General features: G+C 42.6%; 1 protein-coding gene and 1 long non-coding RNA gene across 7 annotated transcripts in view; one reads left to right on the forward strand and one right to left on the reverse strand.

The window, feature by feature from the left end:
* LOC148370719 (sodium bicarbonate cotransporter 3-like) overlaps positions 1-22677 on the forward strand; it is a 37365-nt gene that overhangs the window by 10470 nt on the left and 4218 nt on the right. For 2 of the 6 annotated variants that reach the window (XM_088328446.1, XM_088328447.1), the window contains exons 2-24: positions 2050-2131; positions 2257-2406; positions 11622-11760; positions 12006-12166; positions 12415-12603; positions 13899-14237; positions 17298-17413; positions 18211-18368; positions 18440-18527; positions 18613-18759; positions 18926-19032; positions 19248-19422; positions 19502-19635; positions 19703-19948; positions 20165-20270; positions 20354-20515; positions 20626-20739; positions 20814-20975; positions 21056-21307; positions 21371-21439; positions 21511-21684; positions 21754-21891; positions 21968-22068. In XM_088328446.1, the coding sequence (XP_088184572.1) occupies positions 2050-2131; positions 2257-2406; positions 11622-11760; positions 12006-12166; positions 12415-12603; positions 13899-14237; positions 17298-17413; positions 18211-18368; positions 18440-18527; positions 18613-18759; positions 18926-19032; positions 19248-19422; positions 19502-19635; positions 19703-19948; positions 20165-20270; positions 20354-20515; positions 20626-20739; positions 20814-20975; positions 21056-21307; positions 21371-21439; positions 21511-21684; positions 21754-21891; positions 21968-22068 (3509 nt within the window). Of the gene's footprint in view, positions 1-2049; positions 2132-2256; positions 2407-7931; positions 8129-11621; positions 11761-12005; positions 12167-12414; positions 12604-13898; positions 14238-17297; positions 17414-18210; positions 18369-18439; positions 18528-18612; positions 18760-18925; positions 19033-19247; positions 19423-19501; positions 19636-19702; positions 19949-20164; positions 20271-20353; positions 20516-20625; positions 20740-20813; positions 20976-21055; positions 21308-21370; positions 21440-21510; positions 21685-21753; positions 21892-21967; positions 22069-22677 lie in introns of those variants that run through there. The other 4 variants (XM_088328448.1, XM_088328450.1, XM_088328451.1 and 1 more) reach the window with 4 other exon arrangements.
* On the reverse strand, positions 4603-8616 carry LOC148370720 (uncharacterized). Its single transcript, XR_015849706.1, has 2 exons — positions 5803-8616; positions 4603-5071 (listed from the first exon to the last, which is right to left on the reverse strand). It is a non-coding gene; the product is annotated as an uncharacterized LOC148370720 (long non-coding RNA).

A 22677-nucleotide genomic window follows, 5' to 3' on the forward strand; every position in this document is an offset into this window, starting at 1 on the left:
TAGTAAACAGATGGTGGAAATCTTAAAAGCCTAAAACAGCTTTGTCTAAGCCTTCTGGGACAGCATTAGAAGATCCTTAGCGCTTGAAATGAGCCACAATCTCCTTTCAAAGAAGATAGATTTAAGGGCTACCATTGCTTATCAGCAGGGTAGGCGACAGGGATTGAAGGGCGCTGTTAGACACAGTTTGTATTATACAGCAACCAGTGTTGCGACAACAAAGCGACAAAATCGGTTAAAATCAATAATAAAAAAACGTTGGCAACTAAATAGATCATCGATTCATTGTATCACGTGATCTATGAGCCGCCAAAAACGTTAAAACAACGCAAATTAGATTGCACACTATTTCGTTGTGACGCTGGGAATTGTAGTACCTTTTTGGTCTGGCAGAAGGCGCCAAGACAGTTTTCATAAAAAAGCTATGTTAGATTTTTTTATATACTACATTCTTAACATTACATCATTTGCAAACAAAATTGACACAAAAGTTTAATTTTTTTAGTGTTTGACTGTCTCATCATGAAACTAAGTCAACAATTTTAAGGGAACAAACAGAAATACAGAGAAAACAGTCAGAAAATAAGTATAAAATAAATAAAGTAACAAGAAAAATAATAATAATTACATGTTTAACTCTACCCAAGGGCTAAATTCTTGAGCATATATCATTTTCATATTGGCAATGTTTATAGTATTCCCAAATTTAACCCCCCAAAACAGATTTGTTGACAACATTTCGAAAAGTGGGTTTGCCTTCATTTTTAATTATTTTTTTTGTGGATGAAAAAAATCTACACTAACTGAAATGTATTGCTTTTTCTTTTTTGTTTTGTATAAGTCCAAATCGAATATGGTCTGTGGATGAGAAGGTAGGAAAAGTGTATCTTACATATTTGCATGTTTATAGCATACATTTCAATGCAATTTTTTATTATCGAGTTAATTGACAAACGATTCGATTATGAAATTAATCGTTTGTTGTAGCTCTAATAGCAACTTTTGTGGTGTTAAAAAAAACTTTCAATTATTTTCATTAAAATAGTATTGATCAAATTAACACTCTTAAACACATACTCAAAACATTGGCAATTTGTTACACAAATAGAAGATGCTGACATGTTTGACCGCCATCTTTTATTAACAGAAGCCTGAATAAGAATTTTGCTAAGCTAGCTTTTTCTATTGGTGCTTTTAGCTCTTATCAGCCACACACAGTTAAGCCACAAGTGTGTTGGTTTGAGACTTTCACTTTTTTCCACAGTTTCCTTCTCTAGCCACTGGCTGTAGCTTATGGCTTGCAGCTAGCTGCTATTGTTATCATTAGCTGATCTTGTGCTGTCCTTCAGTGTGACTCGTCTTCCACAACTGATAATGCAAGCAAACGTCACAGACTCGTGTGATTCAGGAATCTGGTGCTTTTTGTCCACCATTTCCTTCTCTACTTTAGGCACTTGACTACAAGCCATGATTCGCTGCTAGCCTCTATTGTTATTGTTAGCCTCTCCTGCTTCGTCCTTTAGTATCACTTTCTTTTCACAGCTGCCAATGCAAGCGAATGCCTCTTACTCCCGTGATTTAGGATTTTGCTCCTACCGTTTCATTCTTTAGCCATTTGGATGCAGTCTATGGCTCGCAATTTCTGCTAGCTTCTCCCTGTAAATGAGTTTGCTTGCTGAGTTACGCGATTCAAGGCTAATTTGTGGATAGATTTTGTGGGCGGCAGTAGCTCAGGAGGTAGAGCGATTGTTTTAGGATTAAGGGATCCCAGTTCGAATCCCGGCTTGTCCGTGTTACATGTCAAAGTGTCCTTGGGTAAGACACTGAACCCCCTATACCCCCAATAAGCAGGTTAGCGCCTTACATGGCTGCACAGATCACGGCCGCTATTGGGAAATGTGAAGCACAATGTAAAGCGCTTTGGGAAGTCATTGACTTGAAAAGCGCTATATAAATGCAGATCATTTCATTTCATGAAGAGTTTTTTATTCTAGTTTGAGCTGTCAGATTTTTACATGTTCTTTTGTTTTGTGCCTTTTTTTTTTTTAGGATCTGGATGAGGAGGCTATAGTTGACCATGGAAAGAGCAGCTTCGCCATCCAAACAAACTATGAAAAGGATGATTTAGAAAGTAAGTTTATATTAACCATGTAAAATATGGATTATGCTGTCAAAAACCTGAGCCCTCTTTCTGTCTCATTTGTGAGATTGTTTTCTTCCTGCACATGATTTTAATGTTTTTTGTGTGTTGTCTAGGCCACCGAGCGGTGTACGTAGGCGTTCATGTTCCTTTCGGAAGGGAAAACAAGCGACGGCATCGTCACAGAGGACACAGGCACCACAGAAAGAGAAGAGATAAAGACTCCGACGACGGAAAGGAAGATGACAGAGAATCTCCACCCTATGGTTAGAGCACAAAAGCCAAACAGTCTGGGCGATATGCGCTCCATTGTTGCCTGCCAGTATGGGCTGAAAGTCTTGATTCTACCATTGCTAGTACCACAGGATTATGTAAATAAATGTATAATAAATACTGTAGACCCTAGATACAATATTAAGTCTGAGGTGGGGAATGTGAAGTGGAATTGTCGTTTAGCAGGGGAGAAAAGCAAACATAGTATTTAGCTCATAATTTCAAAACCGAGCTTTAAAAGATCCAGACAACACAAAATGGTGTATACCGGTAGTGACTACTACTTATATGTAGACTATGTATAAATGACTAAATAACTTTATAAATAAATATAGATGTAAAGGAAAATAAAATGCAATTTACCTTTGGTGTATAGTGACTTGAGCTGGTACAGCGAAGTAGCGGATAAGTGCAGAAGGGGGAGGATAGGGTGGAATCAATTTAAAACTGATTTTAAAACTTCCACTTTTGGGGATTGATCTGGTTGCTTTGATCGCCTCCTTACTCTCCAAAATGGTCCTGTCTGTTAATTGGTTGCCGCCATATTCCTTGGTAACAATGCGGTATTTATTGATAATCACTTGCTGTATTTTCTTGGTCAACATATTTTTGCTATTTCCTTTCTGCATACCTTAGATCCTAAGCAAATAAATATAGTTAAAAAATAACATATTTTTTGGTTTGAACAATTTTATTGACACTATTAACAGCAAATAAACAATGTGAGGTTTGAACAATTTTTCTCGACAATTTTAGCAGCAATTAAGCATTTTCACAATTTCGTTATATCTGACAATATGACATTTTAACAATTTTTTCAACATTTTTAACAGCAATTAATGGTTTGAACAAATTCATTGACACCAATAACAGAAAACAATCTTGTCAGTCTCAACAGCAATCAAGCACATTCACAATATTAGGCCCAATCCCATTTCTCTCACTCGGCCCTGAGAACCCTCCAGTGAGGTCCCTCGATAGAGGAGTGCCCTCCGCGAGTGGAGTGCAAAGTGGAGATGGTTTGGACAAGACTTGCAAGGTTCCACCCCTGACCAGGAGATGGCGGTAATATTAATTGGCTGTAGACCTCAGTGACGTATTAGTCTACGTCACATGTAAACAACTCGAGTCTCAACCTGTAGTAGTGTGTCAGTTGGAGAGTTCGTGCAACGTTAAAAATGCCCGCTACTGCTGTGTTATTACCGATTGCCTGAAAGCTCATCATCTTTTCCGTGTCTCCAATCAACGGAGGAGAAATGTGCTATACTGAAGACAGCTTCGGCGCTATGTAGTGCTGATTCATCTTTACAAGGTACGTACACTCATTAAAAAAAAATGACCCGTTCGGTCAAATACAGTAAGAGTTAACATACAATGCACGTTCACATAATACCCTATGTTTGTGTAGACATAAATGGCAATCTACTTATTAGTATCTTAATGCCATTTTATGACATATAGTAGGGGTCTTGAATCTGTGACATGACGAAACGTAAACAAACACAAGAACAGTCCACCTGACCCTTTAGCTGACATAATATCGTCACCAAACTTCCCTGTACGACCCAAAAACCTTAGTTCATAAGGAATTTAATTCAAAAGAGTTGTCATTGAATATAAAAAGGTCATTTCAACATTTTTTCATGATGCTTACATCACAGTTAAAGCGGTCTTTTTCTTTTCTATGCCCACATTTATGTCTAAATTGTTTGTTATCTATTGTGTTCCAGAGTGGCTGTCCCATAAGCGTGGACAGGTTGGACAGGAATGTTCCCATCCTGTGCTTATGGTTGGATGTGGAGTCAGAACTCATTCAGGACTTAAGGTTGAGCAAGAAGGTTATGTGGGCCCTGCAGGAGCTGCTAAAGAGGGAACAGGGCCATGGCTGGAGGTCCTGATCTACGTGTACTGGCTGGTCCACGCTCTGTCCTACCGTGTGGTGTCACGGGTCTTCAGGGTTCCCAGGTCCACCGTACAAAGAATTGTCCACAGTTAATATGGAATAAATTGCCCAAAAGCCATATTTTAGGCTCTGGAAGTCAGACCCACATTTGCATTATGTGCTTTTCTGCATTACTATTCAATAAACATCTTCATTTTGAGTAACACCTTGGTGGTTTATTTCATAATGATGTGAGATACTGTGTGTGAACTATGTGACTGTTGGACAGAAAACAACTACAAATCACTCCAGTTTAAATAATAGTTTACTTTCAGAAAAACAAACCCACATTGGGCCAAAATACATAATAGTAAATAAATAATCTGTCACAAATTTTAACAAAAATATACCAATACTTCCATAAAGCTGGAAACACAAACTGGAACTTCATTAAGTTCTTAATAAAAAATAAAAAATAAATTCCTTTTATAAAACAAAGGGAAACATTGCAGAGATGTCACTGTTCTGGAAATTTGTCCACGAGCTTCCCAAAAAGGACGGGAACCGCTCAGTTTTGGCCACAGTTTCTTCGAGCCTTTTCCTCGCTCCGGCAGACTCCGCTTTCAAAAAGTCAAGGAGTGTATCGTGCTTCCTTTTTTTCTGGGTGATTTGGGGTTTGGCGCCGGATTAGAAGGTGCCAACGACGTGCCCGGTGGTGTGGATGGCGTGGTAGCTGTGATGGTGACCAGCTCTTCCACGGGACGTTCTACAGTGGCCTTTAGGTTGGGTGGAAAAAACAAGAATTACTTAATGCTGATGTATTGTACAAAACAACTGTGTATAGGATGCTCAACAAGTTGATATGAGACAGGAAATTATAGGATGTGTTCTGGATAATTATTTGATAGTGAATAGATACAAAAAAATGACATGTTATTCTTATGGCTGTAAGAGCCTTCTATTGGCCAGCATCACATATGCTTTAGAATTGTCTCCACATTTGAGAAGGTAATTAGTTTACTTAATATGTGTTTACAGAGAAGGCAGTGGACTACGTGATAGTAATTTATTTTAACTGTATTTCCACGTGAAATTCGGAGACATTACTCATAATGCATGATGAAAACTAATGCATTCTGATCTCACATGAAAGAATCATATTGTAAATAAAACACGACACCCGAAATTGTGTGCAGTAAACAAGGGCTTATGTCCAGAACGGTATTCTGACTATGCTCCATGTAGATGTAAAAGCACGACTCGTTTAAGATAAAAACAGGGATGGGCTGAACCGTGATTTTCTGCACAGTTATCCTACTTTACAGTTTGTAGCGTGAAGATTTTTTTTGCCAGCTCCCTTGGTAGATTAGTGCACTTCGTAAAGTAGCGATTTTGCAATGTTCGTGTTTTAACGCGAAAATACGATTTTCTATTGCATTTACGTCTAACTAAGATATCTCAATACATTTTGTTGCAAATACATGCGTGGTTGTGGAAAACTACTTACATTTGTGCGGTTCCTTTTCGGGCATGTTTGTTGATATTGAGAATTCGCAAAGCCTTCTGGGTAGTCACTTCGCTGCCAAGTGAGGTCGAGAGCCCCCTCGGTCTTGAAGTGGTTACGACATGGTTTGAGGGCACTTCTGCCTCGGTCTTGAGAGTATCGGGACACACCCCATTTTCACGTGAACGCGCAAACCGAGTGACTAGGGCACATAGCGAGTGAAAGTGCGAAGAATGGGACGCAGCCTTATATTTCAATATGACGTTTAACAGCAAACACAATGTGAGGTTTGAACAACCCTTCTCGAAAATCTTAATAGCAATCAAGCGTATTCACAATTTCGTTGTATAACATCTTTGTTAGTGTCAATAGATCTGTCCAGGCCAAAGTGGATTGTTTTTGTTCTGAACAAATCCACCGACACCAACAGCAGCAAAACAAATACGACAATCTCAACAGCCATCAAGCATATTCACAATTTTGTTATATCTGACAATATGACATGACGATATGACATTTTAACACTTTTTTTCTGACATTTTCAACATCAATTAGACAATTTCAGAGTTAATATCTTTTAATAGTAGTTAACCAAAGTGTAAAGGGCAAAACTATTGTGCAAGGGCATAGCTCTGTCATCCCACCCTCCCAAGCAGCATCCTCCAGTCCTCTTTGTGGGTCCCCTCCCTTCTTACTTTTACTTTCCACAACCCAGGCCGTTGCTGCCGGGACCCCCACAGTGTAGCCCCGGTTCCCCACTCCGGGTGGGTGCAGACGATTCTTCTTCATTGTTGCGTCCTAGGCCCGCCGCTCACAGATTGTATGGTATCTACAGCCATTTGGAGCACAGCCACTGGGGGGATCTGCCTGCACCTCCATACCAGCAGGTTTCTAGAGGTCCAGATGGCATCCTTGATGGCGGCGAGAGTGAGCCAATCCCTGGCAAAGTCGTTCCGAGACCTCCTCGACCGACTCACCCCGTAAAGCACGTACTGTGCATCAGGGACCTCCCCTGCTGGCAAGTCCGGGAATTTTCCTAGTTGGTCGGCCATTGTCCACAAGTCCTCGGCAGCGCTGCACTCACAAAAAAGGTGCCTCACCGACTCCTGGGCGCCACAGCCAGGTCGAGGGCATGTCGAAGTCGCTGACATTCCTCGGTGGTGCATTACGGCTCTGACTGGGAGAACCTCATGAGCCACCATCCATGACAAGTCTCGTAGTCTGTTTGGGAGGGCAGGATGATTCACGTTGCTCCAAACCGTTGTAGGTTCGCCAAACGCAAGCCCCCGCACAGGGCTTACTGTTGCTCGCTCTTGCACAATAGCAATAAGGGCCCTGTGGTTTTGTAAAGTGTGACTTTCTTGTGTTTCTAAATCAAACTTCTTTAAAAAATCCCGAATAAAGAGATGTGTTGGTGGCAAGTTAAATGAAACTGGAATCAAATGATTGTTTGGTACAAGCTTTAGCCTCCGCAAATATAAGCCCATCCAGAACCGGGTCATCGCTTGACTTTTCGGGTTGTTGGGTGGGCCCACAGCGTTTTGGAAGTGGAGAGAGACATATTTGCTTCCCAGGAAAAGCTGTAGATCAGGCACTCCTTTCCCCCCTTTTTCTTTTTCATTGTATCTCTTTTTATCCTTTCCCAGTTTGAGCCCCAGACAAACAGAAAGATGGCTCGGTCCAGTTGTAACAGCACGTTTCTTTTGGGCATAAAAACTAAACTGATTGATAAAAGCAGTGGGAGGATGATCGCTTTGATGATTAGGACCTTCCCATCTATTGTCAGTTTTCTTAGTGACCAAAAAACAAGTCTTTGCTTAACTTTCCTTGTCACGTCATCCCAGTTGGTCTCGCCTCCTCTATCTGCATTGAATTTTATCCCTAGGATTTTCTGGTCTGTCTTTAACACCGTCAGTGGGAGTCCTGCCTTTTCTTGTCTATTTGCAAAATCTTTAGCAAACACAAGATTCTGAACTGAACTGAAGAGAAATGCATTGTGGTAGGGAGTCCAGTCACTAGGATTTTGACATCTTCATGATGTGACACAAACCAAATATCAGACCCACGTCTTGTATGACATCGACTTATAGCTGACGTAACTGTGGTGTCGTGTAATACACTCCCCTTCCTGCGGTGTCGCTGTATACTAATGCGCAGCCTTGTACTTGTGCTGGAGAACTACCGAGGAAGAAGTTAAGTAAACACTATGAATGTACCGTCCGTGCCTGTCTCTGAATCCGACTACAACCCTACTACATACACAACATATTGGCGACGAGGATGACTTGGATCGGAATCTCACAACCCCTTGCTTTGCTTGAAACCCCGGGTGAGCCTACGATGTTGTACACCACGTGGATTCAGATGTTTGAAAATTACCTGCTAGCATTGACTGCTAACGAAATGCCAGACAAACGAAAACGCGCACTACTGCTGCACTGTTTAGGCACAGAAGGGCAGAGAATTTTTCTTTCCCTTCCCGACACTGGCACTTCTTACAAATCCGCCTGTGATGCGCTGGAAACCTTCTTCGTACCGAAGATTAATGTCGTTGCTCAGCGTACCAAGTTCCGTCGGCGTGCTCAGAGACCGGGCGAGACCACTGCTCAGTTCATTGCCGCATTGAGGGAATTAATTGCTAACTGTGACTTTGGCACGTTTGCTGATGATATGATTAGGGATCAATTCATTGAGAAGATGTCCTCTTCGAGAATCAGAGAACGCTTGCTGTTGGAAACGGACTTAAAGCTTGACAAAGCGATCGCTATTGCTACACAAATCGAATCTGCTATTTCAGAAGCTAATGCTGTTGCTCCTGTGCACGCTCCCGACGTTCCTGTGAAGCTTGTGCAACAAAGAGATAAAAGGAATCAAAGCAGTACGCATACAAAGCGCTCGAGAGATAAAAGGAATCAACACCACACCTGCTACCGTTGTGGCTCCAACTCTCATCTAGCAAATGACCCCAAATGCCTTGCTAAAAATGCAAAATGTAACCAATGTGAACAAATTGGACATTTTAGTAAAGTGTGCCGCAGCGCAATTCCTACTCGATCAGTGAGAGAAGTTACTGTCCCAGAACTTACTGTGTGTCATGTAGCCCCTACAGCTGCAGTCCCAAAGCGCCTTACGTGTACAGTTGCTCTCCATGCGAATGATGGACAGTCAATTACTACTGACCTGCTTGTGGACACTGGTTCAGCAGTTTCAATTCTATCAGAGAGAATTTACAGACAATCATTCATGCACTTGCCTCTCTCAAAGCCTACTGTACGTCTGGTGACCCACATGAAGAAGCCAATTCCAGTGTTGGGCTGTCTTCAACTTACTGCTACATACTGCAACCAGAGTGCACATACTGACTTCTACATAGTTCTTGACGGAACTCCACTACTGGGAATGGACCTGTTCACTGCACTTCGCCTCCACATACAAGATGGGCAGATTACAACACCTGCTGCATCGGAGATGAGTCACTCTGTCAACACTACAAATGCTTTAGGCGTTGCTACAGGTTTTATACACAAAGTTAAAGTGCGTGCAGACCTCCCTCCAGTCCAGCAAAAGCTACACAGACTCCCATATGCCGTGCGTGACAAGGTGTCGGAGGAGCTGACGAAACTGGAAAATGATGGCATCATGGAGATGGTGGCTGCTGTGTCTCCTGATTTTTCTGCAGTCACTGCTGATGAGCTCTCCAGTGCATGTGAGGAATGTCCAGTGCTACAGAAGGTGCGACACTACATGCAGAAGGGATGGCCTCGTACTACAAAAGGCCTTGACCCCCTCATCGTGCCTTACTTCCGTGTGCAAAATGAGCTTGCCTTGCAGAACAGTGTCATTGTGCGTGGCACTCATCGTGTTGTGATACCACAACAGCTACAGGGAAAAATGATCCAACTTGCTCATGCTACACACCAAGGGATAGTTCGCACAAAACAAAGACTGAGAGACTTGTACTGGTGGCCTGGAATGGATTCTCACGTTGAGCTCGCCATCAAATCATGCACCACCTGCTTGCAGCATGACAAAACCGCAACCACACGTACTGCACCATTACAGCCTGTGCCTACCCCAACTGCTGCCTGGGAAAAGGTTGCTGTGGACATTGTTGGTCCTATTCACTCTGCGCCTGCTGATTGCCGCTTCGCCATCACCCTCATTGACTATTACAGCCGATGGCCTGAGATTGCCTTCTGCTCAAATGTTACTTCTGCCTCTGTTATGACTTTTCTTTCCATTGTGTTTAGCAGAGAAGGTAATCCACAGGAAATTGTTACTGACAATGGCCCTCAGTTCGTGTCGACCGAGTTTGAAGCATTCCTTAGTGACAGGAACATCACACACCGTCGCAGCTCTGTGTACTACCCACAAGCCAACGGTGAAATTGAGCGTTTCAACAGAGTCTTCAAGGACTGTCTACAAACAGCCAACATCGAAGGTAAACCACTGAAAGCCTTCTTCACTGAGTTTTTACAGACTTACAGAGCTACACCACATGCCGTGACTTCAGTATCCCCCGCTGAATTGTTGCATGGTAGACCACTGAATACAAAGCTTCACATCACAGGTCTTCACTCCATGCGTCCCACTGCTGACAAAGGCAACATGCTACAAAACATACAAAACAAACAACAGAAGTCAAAACGATACACCGACAAACGTCGCGGTGCAAAATCACCCAGCTTCCAGATTGGCTCTGCGGTTCGCATCCGCAAACCTGGAATCATTGCCAAAGGACACTCAAAGTTCACCAAGCCACTGACAGTGGTAGCCCAAAAGGGTCCAGCCACTTATCTGCTGTCTGATGGAAAGGTGTGGAATGCTTTCCACCTTGCCCATTCTTCCACCTGTGCTGCTGCTTCAGCGCAACAGCCTGCTGATGCTGATGCTTGCCTCCTGCCAAGCGACCAAGGTGCTGAGCCACCTGAACCTGAAACTGTGCCCTCACCACATCCCTCTCCGAGTGCACCGAGAATACGACATGCACCTGCATGGCTTCAAGATTATGTGACTTAAAAAAAAAAATACAGAATAGATGTGGTGATGTTTAAAAAAAAAAGAGAGACATGATGAATGTTCATTGTTTAAAAAAATTGTCATGTTTGTTTATGATGTGATCTTCATACAGTCTGCTTAAGTTTACAAGGTTTACACACTTTTGCTTACCGATATTGACAGTATAGTTCCTACAATATTGCTTACCTTTGATAAATATTTACCTCTAATCTGGTAATGAATATTGAAATGTATGTTTTCTATAAGCTCATACTTACTGAAGAGTTATTGCGTATTTTAGCTTAATGCTACTGTTTGTGTCCTATTCTAACAAAAAGGGAATATGTGGTGTCGTGTAATACACTCCCCTTCCTGCGGTGTCGCTGTATACTAGAATAAAATAGAATATACCTTTATTGTCATTGTTACAAAATGGGTTAACATATTGTGACAACGAAATTGGGCATGACACTCCAGTTTAATGCGCAGCCTTGTACTTGTGCTGGAGAACTACCGAGGAAGAAGTTAAGTAAACACTCTATGAATGTACCGTCCGTGCCTGGCTCTGAATCCGACTACAACCCTACTACATACACAACAGTAACTACGGATGAACACTGCAAAGAATTGGTTATTGATATGGTATTATGGGAAAAATGCCGTAAAGATGAGCCAAGGCAACATCTTATCCCACACCGTAATTTACAAATCCTCCCAAGATGAGGGACGCTGTATCCTGGGGTTCTACTGTACATATGTTAAGACATTGTTTAGATTCTTTAAACTCAAACATCTGTGGGTTCCCTTTGCCACAATGTCAACAGATACTCCATCTCAGCGAGTTCAGTTCATCCTGGGTACAGAGGACGACGACTTGGAGCATGTTCCCCATGACCTCTTCACAGAGTTGGACGAGCTATCCTTTCGAGCCGGCAGCGCCACCGAATGGAGGGAAACCGCCAGGTTCGACCAAAGATCGGAAGAAAATGTTGTCGTATTATCAAGTCACTGTAGTCTTCTATGTAAAGGAATTGTAAATTCTTGACAAATGCTTACCGAAGTATCTTATCCGTATGAAAAGTGGGCTTAGGTTGGTGTGAAGTTCCTTCACTTTCGAAGTATACAAAGTCCACTGGCTTCTAGACTCTAAACCCTGAATAGACAGCACTTGTCTGGTGGTTTTCAATGTTTCTGTGACATGTCCATAGGTGGCTTAAATTTGAAGAGGACGTGGAAGACGGAGGGGAAAGATGGAGCAAGCCCTATGTGGCCACGTTGTCACTGCATAGTTTATTTGAACTGCGTAGCTGCATCCTCAACGGCACAGTCATGCTGGATATGAGAGCCAACAGTATTGAGGATATCGCTGGTAAGGCGTTGATCTTCATGTGCCGTTTGAATAATGTACTGTTTTTATCGTCCTTGATCACAACGTAGTAAAATTTTTTACAAAAAGGCTAGACATGGAACTCCAGAATAGACATGTATAAAATGAAAAGAGAGCAGCCTATGATTCTTTTTGGGCTGTGTTGATGACTCTCTGTAAGGTTCTCGTGTCTGCTGCCGTGCACCCATCACACCACACCTTTTTGATTCTCTTCCTGTCCTTCGTTTCAGACATGGTGATAGACAGCATGGTGGCATCAGGCCAGCTGAAGGAGGACCTTCGGGCAAAGGTACGTGAGGCCATGCTGAAGAAGCACCACCACCAGAACGAGAGGAAGCTAAGCAACCGCATCCCGTTGGTGCGCTCCTTCGCTGACATAGGCAAGAAACATTCAGACCCTCTCTTGCTCGAAAGAAACGGTGAGATTTTATGGTGCACTCATTTTTCTTTTCAAAAACGTTGACTATATTTACATGCAGGCAATAATCCAATTGAAATGGGATTATTAAATTTCTAGAGCAATATGTATGAAACGTTTGGATGCCTACAGACATACAAATAACCCCGTATTCCGATAAAGATAACGCGGGAGCAACGTCATGATCTATAGAGACGTAATTTCTGCATTTAAAAATTACACAAATAAAAAAATTATAATATTGACTCGTCACTCTCAAAATTCAACAAAGTACTGTGCTTGTTCACCCCAAAAGTATGTCTTGTCCGTTTATAAGATGTGCTGGTTTGTGACTAGCAAACAGCATAGACTTAAACTATATACGGATAGTTACAACTTTGGCATTGATTATGAATAGATGGATAAACCTGTGGCATTATCATTCATCGGGGAAGAAAATCAAACTGGAATTTTCTGGAGAAATCAACCAAGATACATGAGGCATTTTTGGTAGCATTCCAGATGAGGAAAATTCTTTGTGCGCACAAGCAATTTAATGACTAAAATGTGTATACATGCAAGAGTAAAGAGAAAATGAAACCGCTAACCCAACTATTGTAGTCATACGTGGACCTTAGTTGGATTATTGTGTACAATTTCTTTACATAATCAGAAAATTGACAATATCTCGTGTCTGATGTGGTTATCGCTTGCATTTAAAAGTAACCATTGCGAAGACATTTTTTTTTAATTGCAATGTTCATGCATATCTTTCGATGTGTGCATATAAGTCGATGGTTAAAGTGAGAACCATCTAGGGATCGATCCACGTGAACGGCAAAAAAACTGGGTGCTAATGATTGTGTGGTTACTTTGAAATCTTGTTTTGGAATCTTTTGGAACTAGTGCATGGCTGGAATCTGGTACAGTTTGTGATGCAAATAACGTGTGTGGGTGATGCTAGATTGCGTCGGATGATATTTGCGTTTAGTCTTAATGCGTGTTAGTGTTCTTGGTGCTGTGGACACGTCTGCCATTAGGAGTTTGCCTCCGATGTGGTTTCTGGCATGCTGTTTTCAAGCTTGGACTAACAAGTCAAACAATTGTCTGAGTTTTTGGAACCTTGTTGACCTTTTGCAGTGGAATATTTTGGTTTGCTCACTAGAGGCATGCGCGAAACTCCAGTAACTTTTGCGTGTCCCCTTTCTGGCTGGCCTTTTTCATTTCCCCCTTTTGATATGTAGTTGCACTTCACATGTTTTTCCTATCTCCTCCATCCCTTATTCCTCTTTCTCCTTCCCCTACATCCTCTATTAGGAGAGGGCCTTTCCTCTTCACGTCTGTCCCTCCACAAACCAGGACCTGGCTCCGCCCTGCCACAGAGACAAGAGTCCAGAGTTTCCATTCTGCTCAACCACCTCCTACCTTCCTCTTCCTCCAATGCGGGGCAACCCCAGAATCCCTCCCCTCAAAGCACCCCCTCGTCTTTTCGGCGAGCTGATGGAACTGTCTTCGGGCCTCTTAGAATCCCGGAGGTGGTGGTGTCCCCGCCCAAGGACGACGATCCAATGTCCACTGATGGAGGGCCGGCCCCGCCCGAGTTCAGCCGGCAGTCGTCTTGCGTATCCCAGGGATCTGAGAACCTGCCCTTAGAAGGCAAATATCTGTTTAGCCCGCCAGTGTGAGTCGCTGCTTGATCGGAAAGCACTAGCATGAAAACCAACTTTCCCCACATTTTCTGCCGCATGATCGCAGTACTGTGCAGCTTTCTATGATTTCAACTGGTTATCTGTGATCTTAGGATCTGAGAAAACACGGTCTTGTATCAAAACTTTCATCTCGATTCTTAGCAAAATTGGCAAAAAATTCCCCCTTTTAGAAACCCATTATTTACTAGGATTAGGGACCAGGATGGAGCAGTTCTATATAATTTTTACGTCATGATCTGGTACTCCATATGGCACTCTATCCCCCTTGATGATGTCAACCTGGGGGGAATGTTTGGAGAGCGTCCACCTGGGCCTCATCAGTATCCACTCTCGCATCTTATTATTCTGGCTCCGCATATTCAGTTTTTTTTTTTTACCTTTAGTTAGTTTTAAGACCACTTGTTTGTTTCTCTGTGCCTAGGTTTTGTTATAAATATCCATCCTTTTTGCCTGTCTTGTTTCCTGCTTACCTATATATTGGGTTCATCCCAATTTGTAGCAGTATGACACCACCACCTTTTCTCCAAAACAATACTGGTAGGCAACGACAATGACCAGACCCCTTCTTGCATCGGAGTCAGTAAATATAAGGGGCCAAGATGAGGTGCAATTCTGAAGACTAATTAGGCATAGTCAGGCACTTTTCAGCCTCTCCCCCCAGGTTTGTGCCCTTGGCGGAAATGGATTGCCAGATCCTGACATCTTGGCCATTGAAGTATATTGGCCATTCTTTATTTATGCAACATTTTTCCGTCAAATCATCATTCTCTAAAAAAAAAAACCAATATTGCTTAGCAAGTTTGATCCACATACTCCTCGTTACTAAACATTTTAAAATACCTTTTAAAACGATAAAACAAGTGTCATAAATGTAACGTATACGCCACGGTTTCTACTTCCTTATAATTACTATGTCTCTATATGTCTCAAGCCTTTGGCTGGTCTCTGCAACCTTGTAAACCCTCACTCTCCTCGTGCTCATTTTTCAAAGCATTCCTTCATGTCTTGCTAGATCAAGTTTTTGCTTGAGGTGTCATGGCTACCCGTGAGAAATGCTTTGTGCTCTTTATCCTTCCTGGTTTCAAGGTTGATGTTAAAACAAGGAATTTAATTTGTTTAACCATTGGCTCTCAGATTAGCTCTTCTGTTTTTTCACAATCCAGGACAAACCATAGGTAGAGACTTTGCTAGGCAGGTCGTAAGTACCTCTTGTTATATGAGAATATTATAGGAGACCCCGGGATACGGTGATTCTGCCTAATGATGTTTTCACTTTATGGTTTGGAATGTGATATTTTTTCATCGGGTCTATTGTAACATGATCCACTTTATTGGAGTAATGTTACCTTCATCCGATCAGTGTTAATTTCGGAGGCTTTGGTGGCTGCACCAGGAAAGCCTGGAACTGCCTTCCTTGCTAGTTTATTATTAGCAGGCCGCATGTCGGTCTACGTCGTTGTCGTTTGGGTCCTGGCTCCGTCTCAAAGTATGGAACACCGGTAAAAGCCATCACTCGTAGAACATGAAACCGTGTGCAAACAGGTCATCTTATTATAGCTACTAAGCTCCTGTAATTGTATCTTTTTTTTTCCTGCCCTCTAAAGGGCAAGTGACTTGACGTGCTTGAATGGGATTATCGCGCCTGAATCATTAGTGTAATTAGCGAACCTCGGTGAAAGTTTACAGCTTGGAATAGCTGGTAGCATTACTGTAAATTTGCAGTAATTTTAGTGAGTGGCTTGCCTGAAAATTGGAGACACGGATACCAAGTACTGTAAAATACCTTAACCAGGAATGTTTCAAAAATGGGATTGTGGTGTCCCGTGCAGTTTCCGAAATAATTACAGTACTGATAGTCACACATGCCTCGGCTGAGAAAAAATATAAAAAAAAATATCTAGTGACTTTATCTTGGCTGTACATATTAGGTGTTATTGTAAATAAATCTATGTATACACAAATTATGATGAAACGACATTGAGAAAATGTAACATTTGGCCAATTGCTTCTCTGAAGGTGTATCGCACATTCCTAAATGAAATCCATTCTTGTTCAAGACTGTTTATAATTATTCCGCAATCCGACTAATTTCAGACATTATTTTTTTATATTTTGCCAAGTTCTGCTGAATGGTCAGGCGAACAAGTCCTGCTTCAGCCTTTCTGAATGAAGATACTTTTAGCAAGTGCAACCTAGCCTAATTCCTCTCATATTCCAAGAGGCTTTGCTGGTTATGTGAGCAACCAGGCTCCTATTCAGGCTCATCTACACTTTCCTGTGAAAGAAAAGCTCTCTGGGGTTCTGCTCAGTAGCTTGAGTTGCTCCAACCTGGTCCAGTTTCAAAGGTTCAAAGAAGGCATTTTTTTCTTTGCCATTCTTGGCTTTTGGCATGTTTATTCTTTTGGACCAAGCCAATGCAAGAAACTCTTAGTTATGTTGCAAAAACAGTGGTGTGATTCTCTTTTTGGATTTAAAAAAAATTGGTGGTGGTAAAAAATGATACATCAATAACTGCTTCCTTTTAAACCTCTTGGCCATGTGCCTGTTATCGGCACGCATGGTCAAAGGCCATTGCAATGTGTACAGGCCACATGCTTGAGGGGGCTTGGAAAGGAACTTGTTATTGACACCGAGTTCAGATGATCCCCATGTTGTGCAAACATAACATTTCACGATTCATAACTCTCCTCATGCTACCTGAAGTGCTAGGGAGACATCATCCTATAAAATGTTTGATGATGGTATCTTGACCTTATGGTATTTGCTTTTTTTTCTGGGCATGATTATTGGTTGACGCACCATTATACATTAGCGTTACAAGAGTTTGTACAATAGTGGCTTTGGAGCTGTTCTTAATTTTACCACTAATGCAATTTCTTCAGAGACTACATAAGATCCATTACCCCTTGCAGAAGTTCTTGAAGGTGGCTTCTGTGATTTTGCTTATAAATGTCAATTAAAAGAAGGCTCAACGTCCGTTCTTAAGCCTGTGCCTCTTCTCTACCAGGACCACTGGTTCATCCACACTCCGTGCCCAACTACCTGGACAGCGACAAAGCGGTGGAGAGGCGGCCTTCCAAAGTTGGGGTCAGTAGAGAAGGCAGCAGTGTGGACTTCAGCAAGGTAACCTAGCTGCAGTGCTGAGCACAGAATGTCAAATATGGCAGTGGTCGCCACTTCATCACAACCCCCAATTTTTCAGGGATGTCGCCATTTTCTTCATTTTTTTCCCTCCACTAAGCTGGAAGGCTTGCACGCAAGCTGCCACGATAAAAGCATGGCGATCTTCCAAAAATAAGGCGCTGCTTAGTGAGTCACTAAGCGCAAGTGCAAGAACGGCACTTGGAAATGCTTCACAGCTTCCGACAAGCTTTGCTCAGTACTCTGTAGATATTCATCTACAACTCTGTCAGAAAAAAAGTTGGCTTGCTGCGTTCTCATTTACTATAGGATCAATTTTATTGTGAGAATGCTGGAACAGCATTTACTCCCCTGCAACTCCAACTTGTTGTAAAGACTTCAGTTCTAGTTTGGCCTCTTATTCTTCTTCCTTTTTATGTATGATTTTCTTTCATTTACCACTTTGTGTTAACCATATTATTTAATCAGTTTACCCAAACCCTTCCATACTATGTTTTAGTCCACTCCTGTTTTTTAACAATCCAGAATAGCCTAGCAGAAGAAACTTAGCTTGGCAAGCAATAATTACTGGTTTTTGATCCAGTTTTGGGAAACTGATACTCCACTATAGTATTTTTAAAGTTTCAGCTTTTCTTCTGATATGAAGGTTGTAGATGACAATCCTTCCTATTTGTTAGCTTCTGAACCACTTGCTTACATTTCATGCATCTCTCATACCTAATTTTTTCACTGTACTTTTGTTATATACGACCTGCGATCACTTCTACTTTCGGTTTTAGGTCGATATGAATTTTATGAAGAAGATTCCCCCCGGAGCTGAAGCTTCCAATGTTTTGGTGGGAGAAGTCGATTTCTTGGAGAAACCCATCATCGCCTTTGTTCGACTTTCTCCTGCGGTTCTGATCACCGGCCTCACAGAGGTTCCTGTGCCCACCAGGTTTGATTTCTGTTAGATAAAGATTTCAATGGGAAATGACTTGATTGCAATGTCCTTTTTCGTCTCTTTAGGTTCCTGTTCCTGCTTTTGGGTCCTCATGGAAAGGGTCCACAGTACCACGAGATTGGCCGATCTATGGCCACTCTGATGACGGATGAGGTACCAATGCTACCCACCAACTTCACACCAAGATTTATCATCATTTCATTTAAATCAACACTCACTTAAAATTTATGTGGCGTAGATTTTCCATGACGTGGCGTACAAGGCCAAAGACCGAACTGATCTTCTCTCTGGGATTGACGAGTTCCTTGATCAGGTTACCGTCCTCCCTCCTGGAGAGTGGGACCCCACCATCCGAATTGAACCTCCGAAAAATGTCCCATCACAGGTAGGTTTCTTTTCCAAAAGCTTTTTATTCTCATCAGTAAATCATTTCCCCTACATTCTCCTGACAAATACCTTCAAGAAAAGAGGTTCCAGTATTGCTGTTGATCCTTTCGTTTGTGCTGCATTTGACTTTCTTGGACATCGTCTAAATGGTTTTGACCTTTCAGCTCAAGAGGAAGAGGCCATCCCAACCCAACGGCACAGCACCACCAGCAGGTGAACTGGAAAAGGATGAAGAACACCACGTGGGGCCAGAACTGCAGAGGACTGGAAGGTGAATTCAGTGCGTGCTTGAATGAAAACTGTCAATTTTGGTTGTCTAGCTTGCAAAAAAACAAACAAACAGGAGATGACTTGAACTTGATTGGAGTAGCAAAATGGCAATGGTTAAACTCAATAGTTTATGCAATTACATTGATTTTTAGGGATCAGTAGAGACTCATTCAGAATGCAAATAAAGTCCTGAAATGTCTTTTTTCCTTGCTTCAGGATATGCGGTGGTCTGATATTAGATATCAAACGGAAGGCCCCCTTTTACTGGAGTGACATCCGAGACTCCTTTAGTCTGCAGTGTTTGGCGTCCATCCTCTTCCTCTATTGTGCCTGCATGTCTCCTGTCATCACCTTCGGTGGTTTGCTGGGGGAGGCCACTAAAGGCAACATTGTGAGTGTGCCCCGATTCGGGCTTTCAATGGAATCCAAACACGTCACGGTTGCTCAACATTTTCACCCGCTATCTCCAGAGTGCCATTGAGTCTCTTTTCGGAGCTTCCTTGACCGGCGTTGCGTACTCCCTGTTTGCCGGCCAACCACTAACCATCCTCGGGAGCACAGGACCTGTCTTAGTGTTTGAGAAAATCCTCTTCAAATTCTGCTCGTAAGTGGAAACATCCAAAAATAGGAGAAATCTCAACCATAACGGGCCTGTGTTTTTTTTCCCCCAGAGATTACGGACTGTCATACTTATCATTGCGCACAAGCATAGGACTGTGGACTGCTTTTCTGTGTCTAGTGCTGGTAGCAACTGATGCCAGCTCGCTGGTGTGTTACATCACCCGCTTCACCGAGGAAGCTTTTGCTGCCCTCATCTGCATCATCTTCATTTATGAAGCTCTGGAAAAGCTTTTTCACCTCGGGGAACATTATCCCGTCAACAGCCACAACGACTTGGATAACCTCACATTGTATTCGTAAGCGTTTAAATGGATAAATGCTATGTTAACAGTAGACGAGCTAAATGAAGATACTGTTACTGGCAAGCTAGGCAAATACCTTTATTATTCCAAGTACCTGAACGTTGTCTTATACTTGCACCTCTCTTATGGTCATATTCATAAACTAGAAAACGAGACCAACTTGAGAAACATCCGTCTTTAGAATTAACAATTCACCACTGTTCTTCTCAGATGTCAGTGCTCTCCACCAGTAAACGCCTCAGATCAACTCTTTCAAAAATGGAACCAGACAGGCTACAGCCCAGACTCAATACCTTGGAGTAGCCTCAATGTTTCAGTGAGGCAGCCACATCCCTAGCCTCACTTTTTGTTCAACTTGCTGCAATGATGCACTAAGCTTCAATGTTTTCTCTCTTCTAGATGTGTAAAGTCCTCAACGGAGAGTTTGTGGGCACAGCCTGTGGTCACCATGGGCCCTACATCCCAGATGTACTATTCTGGTCCATCATCCTCTTCTTCACCACCTTTTTCTTGTCTTCTTTCCTCAAACAGTTCAAAACAGAGCGATACTTCCCTACCAAGGTAAGTTTCATTTTATTGGCATAAAACTGCGGAGACACAACACAAGTTTTTGTGTTGCCACCAACTACCAGTTCATGTCGATTTAATACAGACAGTTCTGTTCCTACTAGGTACGATCCACAATCAGCGACTTCGCCGTGTTTATAACTATCATGATCATGGTCTTGGTGGATTACCTGATGGGGATCCCTTCCCCAAAGCTCAATGTCCCTGATCGCTTTGAGGTAAGCGTCTTCTCTATTCTCAAACTCCTCATATTGGTTTGCGTAGGACTCTAAGCAGATTTCTCCACACCCAGCCGACATCAAAGAACAGAGGCTGGCTGATGGACCCGTTGGGAGAGAACCCCTGGTGGACGCTGCTAGTGGCAGCACTTCCTGCCCTGCTGTGCACCATCCTCATCTTTATGGATCAGCAGATCACCGCTGTTATCATTAACCGAAAAGAGCACAAGCTTAAGGTGGTTCTCACAATCTTGCGATGATATATGTAGAGATATTATTGCAACAATTGCATCATGGATCCTTGACTGACTTGCAGAAAGGGTGTGGCTACCACCTGGACCTCCTGGTAGTATCTGTCATGCTGGGTGTGTGCTCCATCATGGGCTTGCCATGGTTTGTGGCAGCAACCGTCCTCTCGATCTCCCACGTCAACAGTCTAAAACTGGAGTCGGGCTGTTCGGCTCCCGGGGAGCAGCCCAAGTTCCTTGGTATCCGCGAGCAACGGGTCACTGGCTTCATGATATTCGTCCTTATGGGTTGTTCCGTCTTCATGACGTCTGCCCTCAAGGTAAGCACAGGAAGCCTATGTCCTTTTGTAGTTAACTCTTAAGATAACGTTTACTCTTGACAGTTCATTCCTATGCCAGTGCTTTATGGAGTCTTCCTCTACATGGGCGTGTCCTCTCTTAAAGGCATCCAAGTGAGTTGTCTCAAAATTTCGCTTAATGACAACTCCACAAGAAAAATTCCTTACACTTCTTCTCTATGCAGTTTTCTGACAGAATCAAACTGTTCGGCATGCCTGCAAAGCACCAGCCAGATCTGATTTATTTACGTTACGTGCCGCTGTGGAAAGTCCACATTTTCACACTGGTTCAGCTCACATGCCTGGTCCTTCTTTGGGTCATTAAGGCCTCTGCTGCGGCCGTCGTCTTCCCCATGATGGTAGTCAAGACACCGTTGATTCAAGACACAAAGTGTCCATTGGTTTATAACAAGCTTTTTTTTCTCCAGGTTCTCGCGCTGGTCTTTATCCGAAAGCTTCTGGACTTCTTCTTCACAAAGAGAGAGTTGAGTTGGCTGGACGACTTGATGCCAGAGAGCAAGAAGAAAAACGAAGATGACAAAAAAAAGAAAGCACGTGCAAAGCTAGTAAGTTGTTTTCTTTCACTTTTGTCATCTTCAAGAAAGGCAATGAGACAAACATCGCGTCATTGTTTTGTTTCAGGAAGCGGAGTCTCGATTACACGTCGAAAAGGATCTGGGACTGCAGGTCAGCTACGAGGGCTCAACCCTGCTTAACATCCCTGAAAATACGTTGTCTGCTAGGTGAGCATATCATTATGGGAAAATGACTCACTAGTGGGTTGAGAAACAGCAATGCGGATTAAGATATGCAACCAGGCCATTCCAAAACACCAAAGACACTCAAGCTTCATTTATGCATGAGGGAGCATCCAAAACTTACAATCCCCCAAATTATTTTATTTTGAATGTGAAGCAAACTCTGTCAGGTTCAACAGACGTCCATGTCCAGTCTCACAGAAGTTTAGGAGATTCTGTATTTGAGTTGCAGTTGAATGAATGGCCTTTATTGTCATTATACAAAAGTACAACAAAAGCCAGAAGAAAGCCATATAGAGATCGGCCGGCCTAGCTGTCTGCTTACATCAGGGATCCTCGGATTGAGCCACGTCTCAGTAATGGTTAAAATACAACCATCTCAAATGTAGTGGTTTCCTACAAGTTTTTGCTCCAGGTTATCCGTATCATGGGTAATTGATCTGGCATTGGTGTGATATGGGCTCGGCAAGAAGAGCTTGTGAGAGTTTTTACGTGGACTAACCGTAGCAGCAGGCCAGACCTACGGCACCATTATTTTTTCTCTCTGTCTATTACAATCCCAGTGGGGAGGATAATTCCTTTGTGCTCTTCTGA

The sequence above is a fragment of the Urocampus carinirostris genome, chromosome 2 (assembly GCF_059441175.1).
Source record: "Urocampus carinirostris isolate Australia breed hairy pipefish chromosome 2, RoL_Ucar_1.0, whole genome shotgun sequence".
NCBI classification, from domain to species: domain Eukaryota; kingdom Metazoa; phylum Chordata; class Actinopteri; order Syngnathiformes; family Syngnathidae; genus Urocampus; species Urocampus carinirostris.